At 42.0% G+C, this 15,733-nt stretch overlaps 1 protein-coding gene across 2 annotated transcripts in view; it reads right to left on the bottom strand.

Moving 5' to 3' along the window:
- Positions 1-5,389, bottom strand: part of ALG1 (ALG1 chitobiosyldiphosphodolichol beta-mannosyltransferase) — a 236,930-nt gene extending 231,541 nt beyond the window's left edge. The window contains exon 1 of one of the 2 annotated variants that reach the window (XM_085628273.1): positions 5,037-5,389. In XM_085628273.1, coding sequence (XP_085484399.1) covers positions 5,037-5,322 — 286 coding nt within the window. In that variant the 5' untranslated portion in view covers positions 5,323-5,389. The remainder of the gene's footprint in view (positions 1-5,036) is intronic. The other variant, XM_085628274.1, reaches the window with a different exon arrangement.
- Positions 5,390-15,733: the final 10,344 nt, after the last annotated feature.

Raw genomic sequence — 15,733 nt, 5'->3', positions numbered from 1 at the left:
ATTGAAAAAAAGGCTGCTTCACTTTTATCTATGTTGGCCATATCCAAAGTACACTGTAAAGATAATTTATAGACTATGGCTATTCTTCCCCCGCGTTTAATCTGGCGATCCAGTCTAAGGATGCCATAATCCTGTGGGAGGGCTTCCAATATCTCAGGTGGCAGAGTCCTCATTCAACCAAGTTTCAGCGAGGAATAAGGCATCAAGATGGTTATCTAAAATACAGTTGTGTATTTCGATCTTGTGTTTGCTAAGAGACCTGGAATTGATGAGCATTAATTTGAGCTTATGCCTTGTCAAATATGTTTGAGACCTCAAATAACTAAGAACGCGTCATGGCGTCTTCAGGCACAGAAGGAATTTCAGCACACAACCCACAAAAATGCAATACTTTTGTTTCAGGTTAGTGATCTAACAGGGGTGTGTATTCCACAGTAAACGGGCAGCCTAAGAAAATAACTAACTGGGTACAATGGACGGATTCTGCAAGTCTCTCTGCTTGCTGGACATGTCTCAGAAAAATATACCCAATTCATCCATTGCTCGTATTAGAGATCTGTACAATGACAATATAAAGAACAGACTCCTTACCTTACAACTTACTGAAACAATATTAGCAGCAAAAACATAACAGATAAATCCTTTTTCAGCTCCAGCCTGAAAATGAAGTTCAGCTAATCCCTTTTTATTTTTAGACACTTTTGGCTGTCTTCCCAGCCTTGTAAATTTACAATACATACATAAATATAAAAAATATAACTATGTTGGGGGGCTTTTACTCAACCCTCTTCATTCACATTCTGCTCCCACTCACCATAATATATAGCATGGGTGTAAAGGGTCAGCCAATAAAGGCCACTGGCCATCTGGCACTGTGAGTGACAGCATTTTTCCTGATCACAAGTGCAAATTTGCCTTTTTTGAATGTTTTTATTTTTACAGAGTTTATATAGCACAAACTTGACCCGAATCGGGTATCAGATCGCTTTACATAGTACCAGTTGCATTACATGAGGACACATTCATTTTTTTTGTTAGGCACAGGTAAGATTAAGTAATTTGCCCAGAATCACAGGATGTTCAGCGTCCTTGCCGAGACTCAAACCCAGTTCCCCAGATTCAAGGTTGACCGCCCTAGCCGTTAGGCCAACTCCTCTCCCCTTAAAAAGAGTATTTTAGTGCCAGGCTGGTGGTCCAGTACTATACTGTGTCAATGCTTTTTTTCCTTTCCACTTTCTATCCATTTTTTCAGTCACTATTTGAGTTTAAAATAGGTCTTCGAGTTGCAGTAATTAAGAGTCAATAGTAGCTAGTCCTTTCGCAAATTAGAATCATACCTCTGTGTGATGTGTATTAAGACTAACATGGGGTTCTAAACCAATTCTAAGTCACCTGCCTGATAGAGCACACTGGTACTACTAAATTATATGAAATGGTAAAGCCTTTTTTATTTAAATATATTTTAGCATGTTTATAATCACCACATATAGGATGCATGTTTTCTTTTTTTGTTTCATATAATTGCAATATACTTTTTTGAACTAACGATTACACCAGCTTGACTAAGGCCACACCTAATGGCTTTGTCAATACTTGTTTACCTAGTACAGCTTCTTGATGTCACACTGTTATTATCAGGGAAATGGAATTATGTTATTCCATTTCGCATAATTATGGATTTGCCGCTTTTTCCACATAATCCATCATCAGGTGCATAATCTGCAGATTTAAAAAAAAAAAAATAATTCTACCTCAAGCACTTCAAAAGTTAGTAAAATCGCAGCAATTCATGTTGCCACGCAGTGGAAAGTCCTTTGCAAAGGTTGACGTCTCACCTTTCTGATGCTTATTCCTATGTTCAGGTGTTAACCTGAGGTGCAACCTATGCCCAGATAGTGTTAACAAGTGTAACAAGCATTGATTTTGCCTGTGTGATGAATAATAAGCTGTTTTTATCAATCACCGTCTGGGACGAAGGAAAGAGCTCCCTGACAAGTATCACAGAAGTGGAGAGGATATGGTGCCGCAGCCAGAGCTGCTGGCTGGTGAGCTGGGGATCCCAGTTTGAGTCTCGGCGGCACAACATCCTATTTATATAGCAATAAGGAACAGAAAGGTGACCAGTCCAGCTTTGAAAAGCACCTTCCACTGCACAGCAACACGTTCCACTGAATTTTTAGTAACTTTAAAAAAGTTTCATCTCTTTAGAGCACTAAATAATTTATTTGCGCTTGATGGCCACTTCAGATAGAATTTTCGTTCAATTCAGAGGACAGCGCATTAATTGTGCATTTGCATTGTACACTGTGTGTGCACCACAGACAGGAAAGACCCGTTGAAGACTGAGAATATTGTATCCGTGACTGAAAATAATTGTGCGCTGAACAAGGTAGCAAGACAGATGAGCAGTTTGTCTGGCAAACACAGTTTATGAAAAATTACATGGGTGCATGTATTCATGGTAGGCACAATGTCCTGAAAATATTGGAAAGTGAAACAGAAAGCATGCATAAAAGATTTTTTTAGAAAATATCTTTGGCTCACAGTTCCCACTCTCGTTGCCGCTCAGCTGTGTAGCTGACTGCAGTCTATCTGTGAGAAAGAAGATTATAGTGCAGTTTGTGTTTGATAGAAAGGCCCTCATATGACTGAAATAGCAATGGAGAACTGTTGAGCTGTGGCTTCTGATGCCGCTCTCTCTGGCAGAATGTGCCGTGTTTATATGAATAGACTCTGCTTGAACAAGGGGCATAGCTGGCAGAAGATAATTGCACACTCCTGCGCTGGCACTAAGATAAATACAGCATGGTGTTATTGATATTATGTGTCTTTTTCCCATGCAAATAGTGCAAGAGGATAGCACCATGACCAGACTTGTTCCATGAGCTGTCTGCAGCCATGCCACTTTTTATGGATCTGATGAATAGAAGGCAGCGGAGCCCTCATTAGCTGTGCCCTCAGGGATGTCAGCCAAGAGCTGTCATCAGTGCCTCTCTCAGGGAGCCCCAGTCTCTCCCCGCTGGCTCCTGTGTGCCCTGTCCATCTGTAATGCAACCTGAAAAGCGCTACAATACCTTTGGGTCGAGTTTGTGCTGTATAAAAGTTTGCAAAAAAACAAACAGCAGGAGGGGGTGGTAAACAGACACAAAGGAGGGGGCTTAATAAAGGGGAAAGTAAGTAGGGGGGTGCAGGACTCGAAGTACAAAAGCACAGCCAAGAGTGGGAGGAGGGTGGAAGTGCAGATGACATGCTTCTTTGGCAAATAAAACAAGCATCACAGGAGTGAAGGGGATGTGGTGCAGTGTCCAGAATTACTGCCTCGAGAGCTGGGGATCTGGTCCAAGTCTCCACAGCACAACATTCTGTGATTCTGGGCAAATCATTTAAACTCTGCCCAGTTGCACTACATAAATCTGCTGCAAAATGAAAAAGCAGAAAAAGGCAAAACTTTGTGAAAAAAATTGTTCCACCAAAGTGGATGTTAACAGTATTTCAGCTACGGGAAACTGATAAGAGAAGCAGAGGAGGAACAAGCATTGGTAAATGCAAGAAAAATGCTACAGCCAATTGAAATGAAGAAAAAGTAAGTGGCAAGCACAGGAACCAATAAAAAGCCAGGGGGGGCGGGATGAGAGCCCCTTTTAAGTTTATATTAAAAACAATAGATTTTACAAGCACAGTGCAAGCGCTGTGCAGGCTAAAGCTAAAAATAACAACTAATAAAGTGATACGAACAAAAAATGTGCTAAATTACAGCTCCTAATTTGCCTTTTATTGCTGCATAATTTAGTCAACTCAGACCCATAATGTGTCCCTCGCCTGCCCCATAATTCTATTGGCCCTGGTTACTTATATGCATTGGGCTCAATACTCAGTTTTGTGTGCACACACTCTCAAAAGCACACATCCACATAAAAAGCAATCCACACACTTCCTTCAAAACACCTTCCGAGGGTATCCAGATTCTCTCTTCCTCTTTCGTTTACACACAAACGCGCACACAAGCAGTTAAACACTAACAAGCAGTCAAACACTCACACAAAAAGCTCACGTAATATAAAAGTCATTTTTTAGGTCTCGCCTGACCCAGCGCATGTGCTGGTCTGGCGAGACTTATTGAGAGGGCTCCAAAAAGTGCTACCAGGCCCAGGCCCGGACTGGCCGTAGCGGGCACCGGGCAATCCCCCGGTGCGCCGCACGGGTGTGGGCCAGTTTTGGGCCCCTGGGGGCCGTTTTTGTTACAGGGCCGTCGGCCCTGTAACAAAATCGGCCGAAAACCGGCCCTGGCAAAGTGCTCAGCCGGCACCCCCAGGGCCGGCTGAGCACTTTGCCAGGGCCGGTTTTGGTTCCCAGTCCGGCACTGACCAGGCCAGTCTAAAGCTACAGTGCATGTGCGCGCGCGCCGCGCTTTACCGCGATCACTTTTGCGTCCGCTTTGATGTGTGATCGTGATCACTTTCGCGGCCGCATTGCATAGCCAATAGGTCTCGCTTTTGGGACCTTATAAGTATTTAGTTATGCAACTGTTGCACGGCTAAACACTTATAAGGTCCCAAAGGCGAGACCTATTGGCTATGCCAATGCTTGTACTCCTTACCTACCATTGCTTCCTTAATTCCCACTCTCGGTGGGTTGCCTGGATTCAGCGTGTGCACAAATGCACACTATGGTGTGAATGTGAATGACATAGCAGAGTCTGAATGGACACGGTTTGTCAACTCAGCGTGAAGGTGACATTCTCAACACCCCCCACGTTCAAGACATAATGCAAATGAGCTGCTGCTGAACAGGGACTCAGCACATGGCTACAGCTAGGTGTCAGTGTATACTAGAGGGAGGATCAACGCTGACAGCCCCACCAGAAGTAGCAATAAACATTATATATCGAACAGGAGTACCGGTACTCTCTGTGGCGGTAGAGAAGTGCCGATACTTGAAGGGATAAAAATAATAAGTGCCGGTACTGACTACCTGTGAGTACCGGCCTCATTTAAAGCACTGTATACACGTCACCTTAAAAAACAGCCTTAGCTTACCCCGGAAGCCAAGGAGATTGACAGCATAGCCCCAGCGCGCTAGGCTAAGTGCGTGGTACGTCATACGTGGGCTACGGCCCAGGTCACCGAGCACTAGCACGCATACTCGCCGAAGACCCTTCCGTGGAGCGGCTATGCACGAGAACCCCAGCGTGGACAGTGCCGTGAAGGCCAGCAGCAGCGGAAAGCGCAGCCATGCCCAGCTGCTACCCCAGCTCAATGAAGCGAGAAGAACGCAGCTGAGCGCTGTCACTTGCAGGAGCAGCGGCAGTCGCCAACCAGCCATCCCAATAGAGCTGTATCTACGGAAGAGATTCAAGCCTGCGCGGTATCCGCGAAGAGTAAAAAGAGTAGAAAGACTATGATCATGCGAGGCTCCAATAGTAACACCCTTTCGATTTTAAAAATCTTACCGTATTCCATTAATAAAAATACTAACTTTTCCATTAGACGAACAGCAACAATATATAGGCCCGCTTTTAACGTGCGACACCAAGAAAAATAATACAGACCGCAGTCGTACAAAAATGTAAAGTGTTTCATTATTTGAGTCGCAAATCCTATTCCGTTGACAACGGTATTGATTTGTTGTCTCTGTAGTGCATACAATTACAAACAAACAGTGGCAAAGCCAATAGGTCTCATGTTTTGGCAACCACTGTAAACCTATTGACTTTGTAAATGTTTGTTGTTGATGCAAGCTGTCGTGTTCTGTGTTTGTGCATATGAGGTCCCTAGTGGTGCTCGGCAGACTCCTTACAATATTACGTAATCTGTTTGGTGTAGTTGATAAAGTTTTGCAGTGCGTTCAGTTAACAGTTGAATGTTGAAGAATATAGACGTTGTTGTGAGTCCAATAATCCACAAAGACTCTTGTAAGTAAAGGAGTCGTTTATTGGAGCCGTTTATTGGAGCATCCACCTTCTGAAGAGCAGCAGTGTAACTGAATAGAAACTGCTCTTCATAATGTAGAACGAATACAGCATATTCAAAGGTATATAATGATGGCGGATGTAGGGGAGAATGCATCCATGGTAAGAGACTACAGGAGATGTCATTGCATGTAAACACAAACTAGAGCTTTGTGTGTGGCAAGGTCTGTTACATGCTCCCAGACTAGGGAAGACTTCACACTAGCCAGCTGAAGCATTAAAACGCTACCTCAATCACATTGTAAAACATTACTGCAGATTGCATGCAGCCTAGCACGGGGAGATTAAGTGATTTGACCAGAATCATATGGTGTTGAGCCGACGCCGAGACTAGAATCTGGTTCCCCAGTTCCAAAGTCAGCAGCTCTGGCCATTACGCCAGAAGAATGTAAGTGCATAGCTAAATAAGGAGAGGGGTGCACAGTTGGAGACCCATTCACAGCAACAAACCACACAGATCCTCTTTGGTTACAGGCAGGAAACTTAATTGTGCATGGAATAATTTAAATTGGAAAATAATGCTAACAGTGGAGCATATGTCTCACTGCTTTTCTGGCAGTGGACAGCCTTGCCAAGTGCAACGCATCACTGGTTAGTATAACACATTTCTATGCTAGTATTCGCATCACCGCATCAAAACGCGTTATGATACCTAATAATCAAAAGTTCCTCTGTACAAGGCGCTGTAGCTCTAGGCCCAGAGCGCCCAATGCACTTCTGATTGTGCAGCGCAAAACTGTGATAGCCGGGCCAAGATGGAGCAGAAGGTGAATTGTTGCAGTGGATCCCAATTCTGCCTGAGCCAGCTTGTTTACCGTAAATGTGGTGCACATTTACTTTACACTTTATCAGAGGAGAGGGGCTGCCTCCTGCCCTCTCCTCACATGTCAACTTAATCGGGCCCAGTGTTCTCTTGAGCGTTGTCATGCCTTAAATAGAGACCTAATGTATGTCTCTTCCTATCGGCCAGTCTGGTCCCGGGATCATCCAGGCATTTCGTGGATGAAAAAAATTGAATGTGCAGAGTGACCAGGAACTATCTCTGTGCATTTAAATACTTTCTTGCACAAAGTAGGGTTGAGTGCCCCCCACACCTCATCTGGAACTAAAGGTTGATAGGTGAGTTGAAATCACAGATTACAGATTCTGTGGCTGGACTCAGGTAGGTACATGCTGAAGGACGGAACATAAAGACAGTGATGAAGAGGAAGTAGATTGTGTCTGAGAGAATATAGGGAGAATTTCTAAAAAATGTGGGGATAGAAGGAAAGTAAGTGGATATGCTGCAGATCAGAGCTTATAAATTCTCCCTACTTCCACGGACAGAGTAATTCCACAGTCATACGCACATACACTCACCATACGCTAGGGCCCATCACACCAACATTCATTCTATTACTCTATCCACACTGAATATATGAGAGAACTCCTTAATCAATCTGCATCTAATTTGAGGTCAATGCAACCTAATTGATTTGTCTCGAGTCATGATTTAAACAATAAGAACACATTTGAGATCTCAATAAATTGACAAAGAAATAACCACCCGACACTGTAATTCAAACAAAAGGTTATTTTATCTAAATTAGTTCAAATGAAAAGTCATTCAATAGCAAGAATCATTATTCTCATAGTTACCTATTCTAGCTAAATGTCGTATTTAGGTCAGGACAGGTCTCTCAAAGTCTCCCGAGTCGCCGTCCTTTCGATCAGCATCGATCTTCTCGAGCATAAGTTCGGGAAGAAGTGGCCTAAGACCCTCTCTAGTCTAACAATATTTATACTAAAACTTACACATTAAAAGTTACAAACAAGCTCTAAACGTTCGTTGAGCAGAGCGAGCAGGAAAAGATGTTGGCTCGTAACATTTAGAAAAATCTCCGCTCTCGCATATTTCAAAAATAAAAACACGGAAAAAGGAAGCACAAACTAAATCTGCAACATTCATGGATGCTCTTCTCCGGAATTATAGTGAAGCCACCGCAAGTTTATCAAAATATTCATTGTGACAATTGTTCTCTTCCAAGGATATCTGGCGATGAGCCCAGAGCTGCTGTCCTTTCGGAAACTTTTAGCTCAGACAGAGGCCGAGGTCATGTTCAACCATATTCAGCGAGGCCTCTCTTCGTATTAATTCAGAAATAAGGGGAAGTAGAGGTAAAAGTTAGGTTCACCCTCCATAAATATATCTAGCAAAAAAGACTATCTGAACAAGTCAGATAGACAGGAACCTAACTGGGAAAAAAGCAGAAGGTGTAGGAAACGATTTGATCCTTGAAGACACCGTTATCAGAAAGAGAAGTATTATCTCTTTCTATAGTCCCCTCACTCACCAGGGTTTCCCCACGGTGACATGCTTCATCATAGGGGTCCTCCCAGTCCTCTACGGACTGAGGCGTGCTGCGACTTGCGGTGTTACGTAGGAGCACTGAGAATTTGGTAAACTATGTGTGGTGTAAGTGAAGTGGTGGAGTGGGAAAATTAAAATAATCAGCTAGTGGGCTACAAAATAGACTTTATTGGTGCTCTAAGCTGAAAAGATTAAAAACGGGGTAATATGCCAAGGGACCCTAACTATGATGGAAAGGTGTGCCTAGCATATTATGAAGTCAGTCAACTAGTTTCGAGCTCCCCAGCTCTTCGTCAGGACTACACTGGGACCAGCCCAGTGTCGAGAAACTTGCCACTCCTAGTCAACCTTAATAGGGTGAAATAAGTGTGATGCCACAATAGTAAGGCATGCGTTTTAAAATATATACATACGTTATGTACGTTGGTACACTGATTTAAGAAAAAGCAACACTGTGCCTCATGGTCACTGGAGGGGATGCGGAGATCTCGTACATTTGTACGTTGAACCCCACATGCTTCTGACACCTACTGAAAGCCAAACCTCTCGGACCGCAGTCGCAGCACGCCTCAGTCCGTAGAGGACTGGGAGGACCCCTATGATGAAGCATGTCACCGTGGGGAAACCCTGGTGAGTGAGGGGACTATAGAAAGAGATAATACTTCTCTTTCTGATAACGGTGTCTTCAAGGATCAAATCGTTTCCTACACCTTCTGCTTTTTTCCCAGTTAGGTTCCTGTCTATCTGACTTGTTCAGATAGTCTTTTTTGCCTCTCTTCGTATCTCATCTACTCAAATGCAGGCTGTAAATATCGGCCATTTTCCAATAGGCCAAAATGGACAATCTTAATTAAAAGAAACACAAAACAACGTTACTACATCGTATTGATTATACAGTGTTAATTCCCACTAATACCCTTATGTGTATGTAATTATCTAGCCATCTGCGACATAAAGAAGCATTAAAGCATATTATTTTAAAGCGCAAACACATAACAAATAGCACTTTAGCCACACGTATTTAATTAATCTGCTCACCAACTTAGTTCACGTATTAATTAAGCCATACAATTGCATTCCCACGTGTAATTCTTTCATTAGTAAGGTTGATTAGTCAGAACACTCGACAAAATTATTATTCAATAATTACTCATTAGTAATTTTAATTATGACATATAGAAATATAAACTGAAGTTTGAGTTTAAATAGAAAACCCTGCTCCAGCAATCCCCCCTTTGGTGATATATTATCACCACAAAAAACCAACCCAAAAAATGTAGTCCCCTTTCTTTAGGAGAAGTTCAAATGTCTTTTTGCATTCATGCTACACACCAGTTTCTTTTTCATCATCCCTTCTCGTTTCTAAATACACACTCTCTCTAAATTCTTCTAATTCTATTTCTTGTGGGTCTCTTTTTGACCTCTTTTGTCTCTTCTCAGTATTTTCTCTCATTATGTTCTTTTTACTTCTCCTGTATTTACAACATAAACATCCTAATCTAAGAATCAATAAAGCAACAATCACACATGTCAATGGAAATAATATTTTACCAAAAATGGTACTACCTATCTTAGCAATAAAATTCTTAACAGCAATCATCTTATTAGCCATTTTAGTCCAGATACTTTCAGCTTCCAGTGGTACTAATTCTTCATGCAAATCAGTAATATTTTTGATATAGACCTTTAGATCTTTGCTTTCGTCAGGAATGTAGGTGCAACAATGTTGAACCTTCAGCATTCCACAGACTCCACCCTCTTTGGCCAATAGAATATCAAGGACAAGTCGATTTTGCATAGACATGGCGCGTAAGGCAACCATCTCCGTATTCACCAATAGAAACCCTCCAGCGGTGCTTGTCGATAAGCGATCCACCACTGTTGACAGCTTCCGAATTCCATATGCATTTAATGAAATTCCCACTGCTGGAATCAAAGCTCCAAAAATATCTCCTACAATTTCTGACCAAGTTTCTCTCTTAAAGCGTGTTAGTAAATTAATTTGTTCTGCATCTTCTATTCTCTCCATATGAAAAATCTTTGGAAAGACCAGCCCAACATAACATGTGCCATACCAATGGTCAGGCAACCTGTAATAAGCCTTATTCCCACAAATATAATACACTCCCGGGAAAACTGGATCTTCTCCTCCCTTGAATCCCCATCCTGTTGCAATAAAGTATGTATCATGACACTCACTAGTCCCAACAAAATAACTATCATATTGGGATTTCCTTCTAGTAATGCATAGTTTACCCTTCGGTGGTGCATCTAAAGCCAAAATTGGACTGGCCCCATTCCTCAACTCCTTTCCCATCTCAATGTCCCACACTGTCTCACTCATTTTATATCCTCCTGCCTTTTCATGCATGCTCACTCTCCTTTTCTCTACCATGTCTAGGAAAGCTTTTTCTTCTTCTTTCAAACTGCAAGTTAAATTGTTTCTAAAAATGTAATCTAATGTTAATTCTTCTGTTTCAATACAAATCTCACCAAAAATGTTAGCTTCTTTAGCAGGATTCAGTTTTTTATTCATAGGCAATTGCCCAAAAATGTTATCTTTATTAGACATCTCATAATCTATTTTCCCTAATAGATAAAAAACACTACTTAACACACTACATGAAATCCCATACGTAGCTGGAAGATGATGATAAGTAACTCCCTCTGAAACGGATGCAGGCAATTGCATACAGACGTAGCAATCCCTTACCTTCATTGTCTTTACGTATTCATACAACAATTTTGAAAAAACATTGCTAGAAAAATCATTAATTGACCTATCCTTATGTATGTATATGTGACTAATTCTAGTTGGCACTACTTTCTTTAAACTCTTCTCTGTGTTAGTCATATTCTCAGTATGTATTCCAAAAGTGTCTATTGTAACTCTAAAAGTAACTAATAAAGCAAGTACACTCCATAGTAGCATTAATAATCCTGTACAGCAGCAGCACATTCTGCACCATCTTTTCAGAAAGGTACATCTACTTTGATTATTCTCTGTGTTAGCCATTTTACTACTTTGGCTGTGTCTTTTGACTTAGCCTCCCCTACTTCACTATGGAATCTCTAGAACACTAGATTATTTCAAACCATTAATTTTTAGATTTCTTCTTTTTCACTCTTCTCCAAGTGACTCTCCTTCAGTTCACTCAATATGGATTTTCATCACTTTTCACTTCTTCTTCAGCAACATCAAATTGTATCAGATCTTCAATATCCTGAGCATCTGACTCTTCTCCAATGTCAGTCAAGATAACTTTCAGGATTCCAACAGTTTTCTCCTCCTCAACCACTTTCCGTAAGGTCCCCTCTGGATTTCCTTGACTTTCTGCCTCTTCTTCTCCTTCAGACAGTGCCACATACGTCCATTCCGGTGACCTATACTTCTGGTTAGGCTTTCTGATTCTCTTGATCTCCTCTGGTTCCTTTGATTTCTTTTGTTCTTCCTCTTTTGCTTGATTTTGACTTGACACCTCATTCACCTGTTCAGCTTTCGATGAATTCCCTCGTGTCAGTCGATACCTCAGCCTCTTTATCCTATTAGGCCAAAGATCTCCCTTTACACTCCTTTTCTGTTTCACTTCTCTATTGTTTCTTTCTCCAATCCAAGCTCTCTTTCTCAGAACTCGACTCTCTGGTTTCTCATTCTCACTCTCATCCGATTCTGTCTCATTTGCCTCCGGTTCATCAACGATTTTCTCTTTTTCCACAGTCTTCTTCTCCACCGATTGAGATTTCCCTACTACTGTCCCTCCTCGGGTCTCCGACACGCAATCTTCTTGCTGTCTACTTGTCCCTTCACCTAGCTTATCAGGAATATTCCCTACACCTCCTCGGGGGTCTTCCGCAATCTGTCCCTCTCTATCTTCTTCTGTCCCTACTTCTTCAGGAGTAATCTCAGGTGGATCCTCAATCTCTTCATCTGACTCAGGTGTAGTCTCTGCGGAATCACTCTTTTCTCTTCTTTCTTTCTCTTTTCCTTTTTCACTGCTCGTTGAAACTTCAGGCACCTTCCCAGAATCTGAACTCTCCTCCGAGGTTCTCAATGTTCCTCTTGAAGCCTCTCTTGGTAAGAAAAAAGAATCACCTGACTCTCTTTCTGACTCTCTTTCCCCCCCTTTCAGGATTCTTTTTTCTTCTCACTGTTTCAGTGTCTGCATCATCACTGGAATCTGACTCTTCAAAGTACTCTTTACCAGTCCCATCCTTCGGATTCGGAACTCTCAGAGTATGACTTGCATGAACCCAGCTCTTCACTCCAGCACACTTCACAGCAGTCGTTGTAGTCAGAATGACTTGTCTTGGCCTTCCCCACCTTGGAACCAAGCAATTTCTTCTTCTGTGCACTTTTATTCTCACCCAATCCCCTGGGCTCAGATCATGGGCTTGCTTCTTTTCAAGTGTAGTGGCGTCTTCTCCAACCTGGTGAAACACAGAATGAACTGTGTCAGCCAGGCCTTTACAGTAATCCAAAATCATGTAATCAGTTATTGTCATCAACTTGTTGACAGGCACGAATCCATGTCTCATTGCACGTCCCATCAATATTTCATGTGGACTCAACCCTGTAGTTCTATCTGGAGTAGATCTAATAGTCATTAGCACTAGAGGCAAGACATCAGGCCATTTCATTCCAGTGGCTAAACACATCTTACCAATTCTGTTTTTGATTGTGCCGTTCATCTGTTCAACAACACCAGAAGCCTCTGGCCTGTATGCACAATGTAGCTTCTGCTGTATGCTCAATGCTTCACAAATTAAACCCATGAGCTCATTGTAGAAGTGTCCCCCTCTGTCTGACTCAATTGTCACTGGGAACCCGTACCTAGGAATCAACTCTCTTAACAGCAACTTGGCCACTGTTATTCCATCATTTCTCCTAGTTGGATAGGCTTCCACCCACCTTGAGAACAAACAGACTACCACTAGAACATACCTCAATCTATTGACTTGGGGCATTTCAATGAAATCTATTTGCATTCTGGTAAAGGGACCTCCTTCTCTGCCTATTGTTCCTAGGCTCACCACTGTTTTCTTCCCAGTATTGAATTGCTGACAAATCAAACATCTTTGACAGATGCTCTCTGCAATCAGCCTGGACTTTGCATTGTACCAGGTTTGTTTAAAGAACCTAATCATAGCATCCCTCCCCAGATGTCCCTGGCCATGATACATTCTTGCCATTGTTGACAACATGGAATTTGGCATGACTGGTCTTCCATCCCTATAGATCCAAACATGATCTTTTTCTCTTGGAGCACAACCTGCTTTGATCCAATCTCTCATTTCCTCATCTCCTGCTTCATCCTGCAACTGCTTCACCTCATCCGATGTTTCCAGTACATTAGTAAACATCACAGAACAAAAAGACATTTCCTTCTCTCTTCCCTTGTTAATCGAATGATTGTTCTTTGCACAATACTGTGCTATGTCATTTGCGAACCGATTACCAAGAGTAACAAAATCATCTCCCTGTCCATGAGCAGCACATTTTACAACTGCTAGTTCTTTAGGCAGCTGTATCGCCTCAAGCAATTTCCCAATCACTTCAGCATTCTTTATAGGAGTTCCACTCGAAGTCAAGAAACCTCTCTGTAGCCAAAGCTGGCCAAAGTCATGAACCACTCCAAATCCGTACTGACTATCAGTCATTACAGTCACCCTCATATTCTTCCCAATCTTGCAAGCTTTTGTCAATGCCACCAATTCAGCCACCTGAGCAGATTTAACTCCTTTCAAAGATGAAGCTTCCAAAACTTCTGAGACTTTACACACCGCATATGCTGCACTCAGCACACCTTCTTCTGTTCTCAGACATGATCCATCCACAAACAACACATGATCACTCTCAGGTAGTGGCAGATCTCTTATGTCTGGTCTCGGTTTTGTGCAGTAATCAAGCACATCCAAACAATCATGATCAACATCATCTCTCACACTCACATTTTCAGCATCTGGCAAGAGTGTTGCTGGATTCACATTCACACATCTCTCAAGAGTCACATTTGATGCTCCCAGAATTATTTTCTCCTACTTAGTCAGCCGACTATGTGACATGTATTGAGTTCTGCTTCTTGTCAAAAGAATTGCCACATCATGAGGTACGAACACCCTTACAGGATATCCCATTATTATACCCTCACTCTGTTCCAAGCTTCTGCATGTAGCAGCTACTGCTTTCAGGCAACCTGGCAAACCCACAGCTACTGGGTCAAGTGTTGATGAGAAGTACGCAATTGGCCTTCTCAGACGTCCATGTTTCTGGATTAACACTGAAAGTGCACATCCATTTCTCTCACTACAGTACAGTTCAAACTCCTTCTCATAGTCTGGCATTCCCAGAGCAGGAGCTTCACATAATCTGCTCTTTAATTCTTCAAATGCTGCCATTTGTTCTGCATTCAGTTCCAAGGGGTCTTTTACCTCACTTTTGGTCAATTTAATCAGTGGCTTTGCTATCAGGGAAAAATTACTTATCCACTGACGACAATAACCCACCATTCCCAGAAACATTCTTACTTCTCTCTGGGTCATTGGGGCTCTCATTCCTCTGATAATTTTGATCCTGTCATTGGTCACTTTCCTCAGACCTTTTTCAATATTGTGTCCAAGATAATGTACTTCTTTCTTGCAAAATTGCAATTTGGCTGGAGATACCTTTAACCCTCCATCTGCCAGATGATTCAGTAAAGCTATGGTATCTACTTCACAAGCTTCACGTATCTTTGATGCCACAAGTAGGTCATCAATATACTGTACTAGTACTGAGCTTTCAGGCATGATTAGACTCTCCAAAGACTTTTTCAACAACTGATTGAATATTGAAGGACTCTCTGTATACCCCTGTGGGATACGGCACCATGCCAAAATACGCTGTCCAAACCGAAATGCAAAAATCGGCTGGCTGTCATGATGCAATGGAGAAAAGAAAGCATGACACAAATCAATTACCGTGTACCATTCAGCATCATGAGGAATCTGATACAATATCACTGACGGATTTGGCACAATGGGACAGCATGATACCACAATTTTGTTAACTTTTCTCAAATCTTGTGCAATCCTGAACTTCCCATTAGGTTTCTTCAGCCCCATTATCGGTGAATTACATGGACTACTCAGTAACTCTCTCAAAACACCCTGCTGTATCATCTTATCAATTATAGGTGTTATTCCTTCAATTATCTCTGGTGTCAGTCTGTATTGTGGGATATTAGGATAAGTGATTCCCTCTTTTACTGTAATTTTTACTGGATCTACATTATTCATCAATCCCACATCTTCTCCAGTAAAATCCCAAACTGCTGCTTTTACTGTGTTTCTCAACTCTTGAGGCAAATCATCTGGATTAAACACAGCATATGTTCCAACAATCTCACTTTCTCTATTATCTAGAGTCATCCTGTACA

Source organism: Triturus cristatus, chromosome 10, assembly GCF_964204655.1.
Source record: "Triturus cristatus chromosome 10, aTriCri1.1, whole genome shotgun sequence".
NCBI classification, from domain to species: domain Eukaryota; kingdom Metazoa; phylum Chordata; class Amphibia; order Caudata; family Salamandridae; genus Triturus; species Triturus cristatus.
This window is presented reverse-complemented; position numbering and strand designations above follow the sequence as displayed.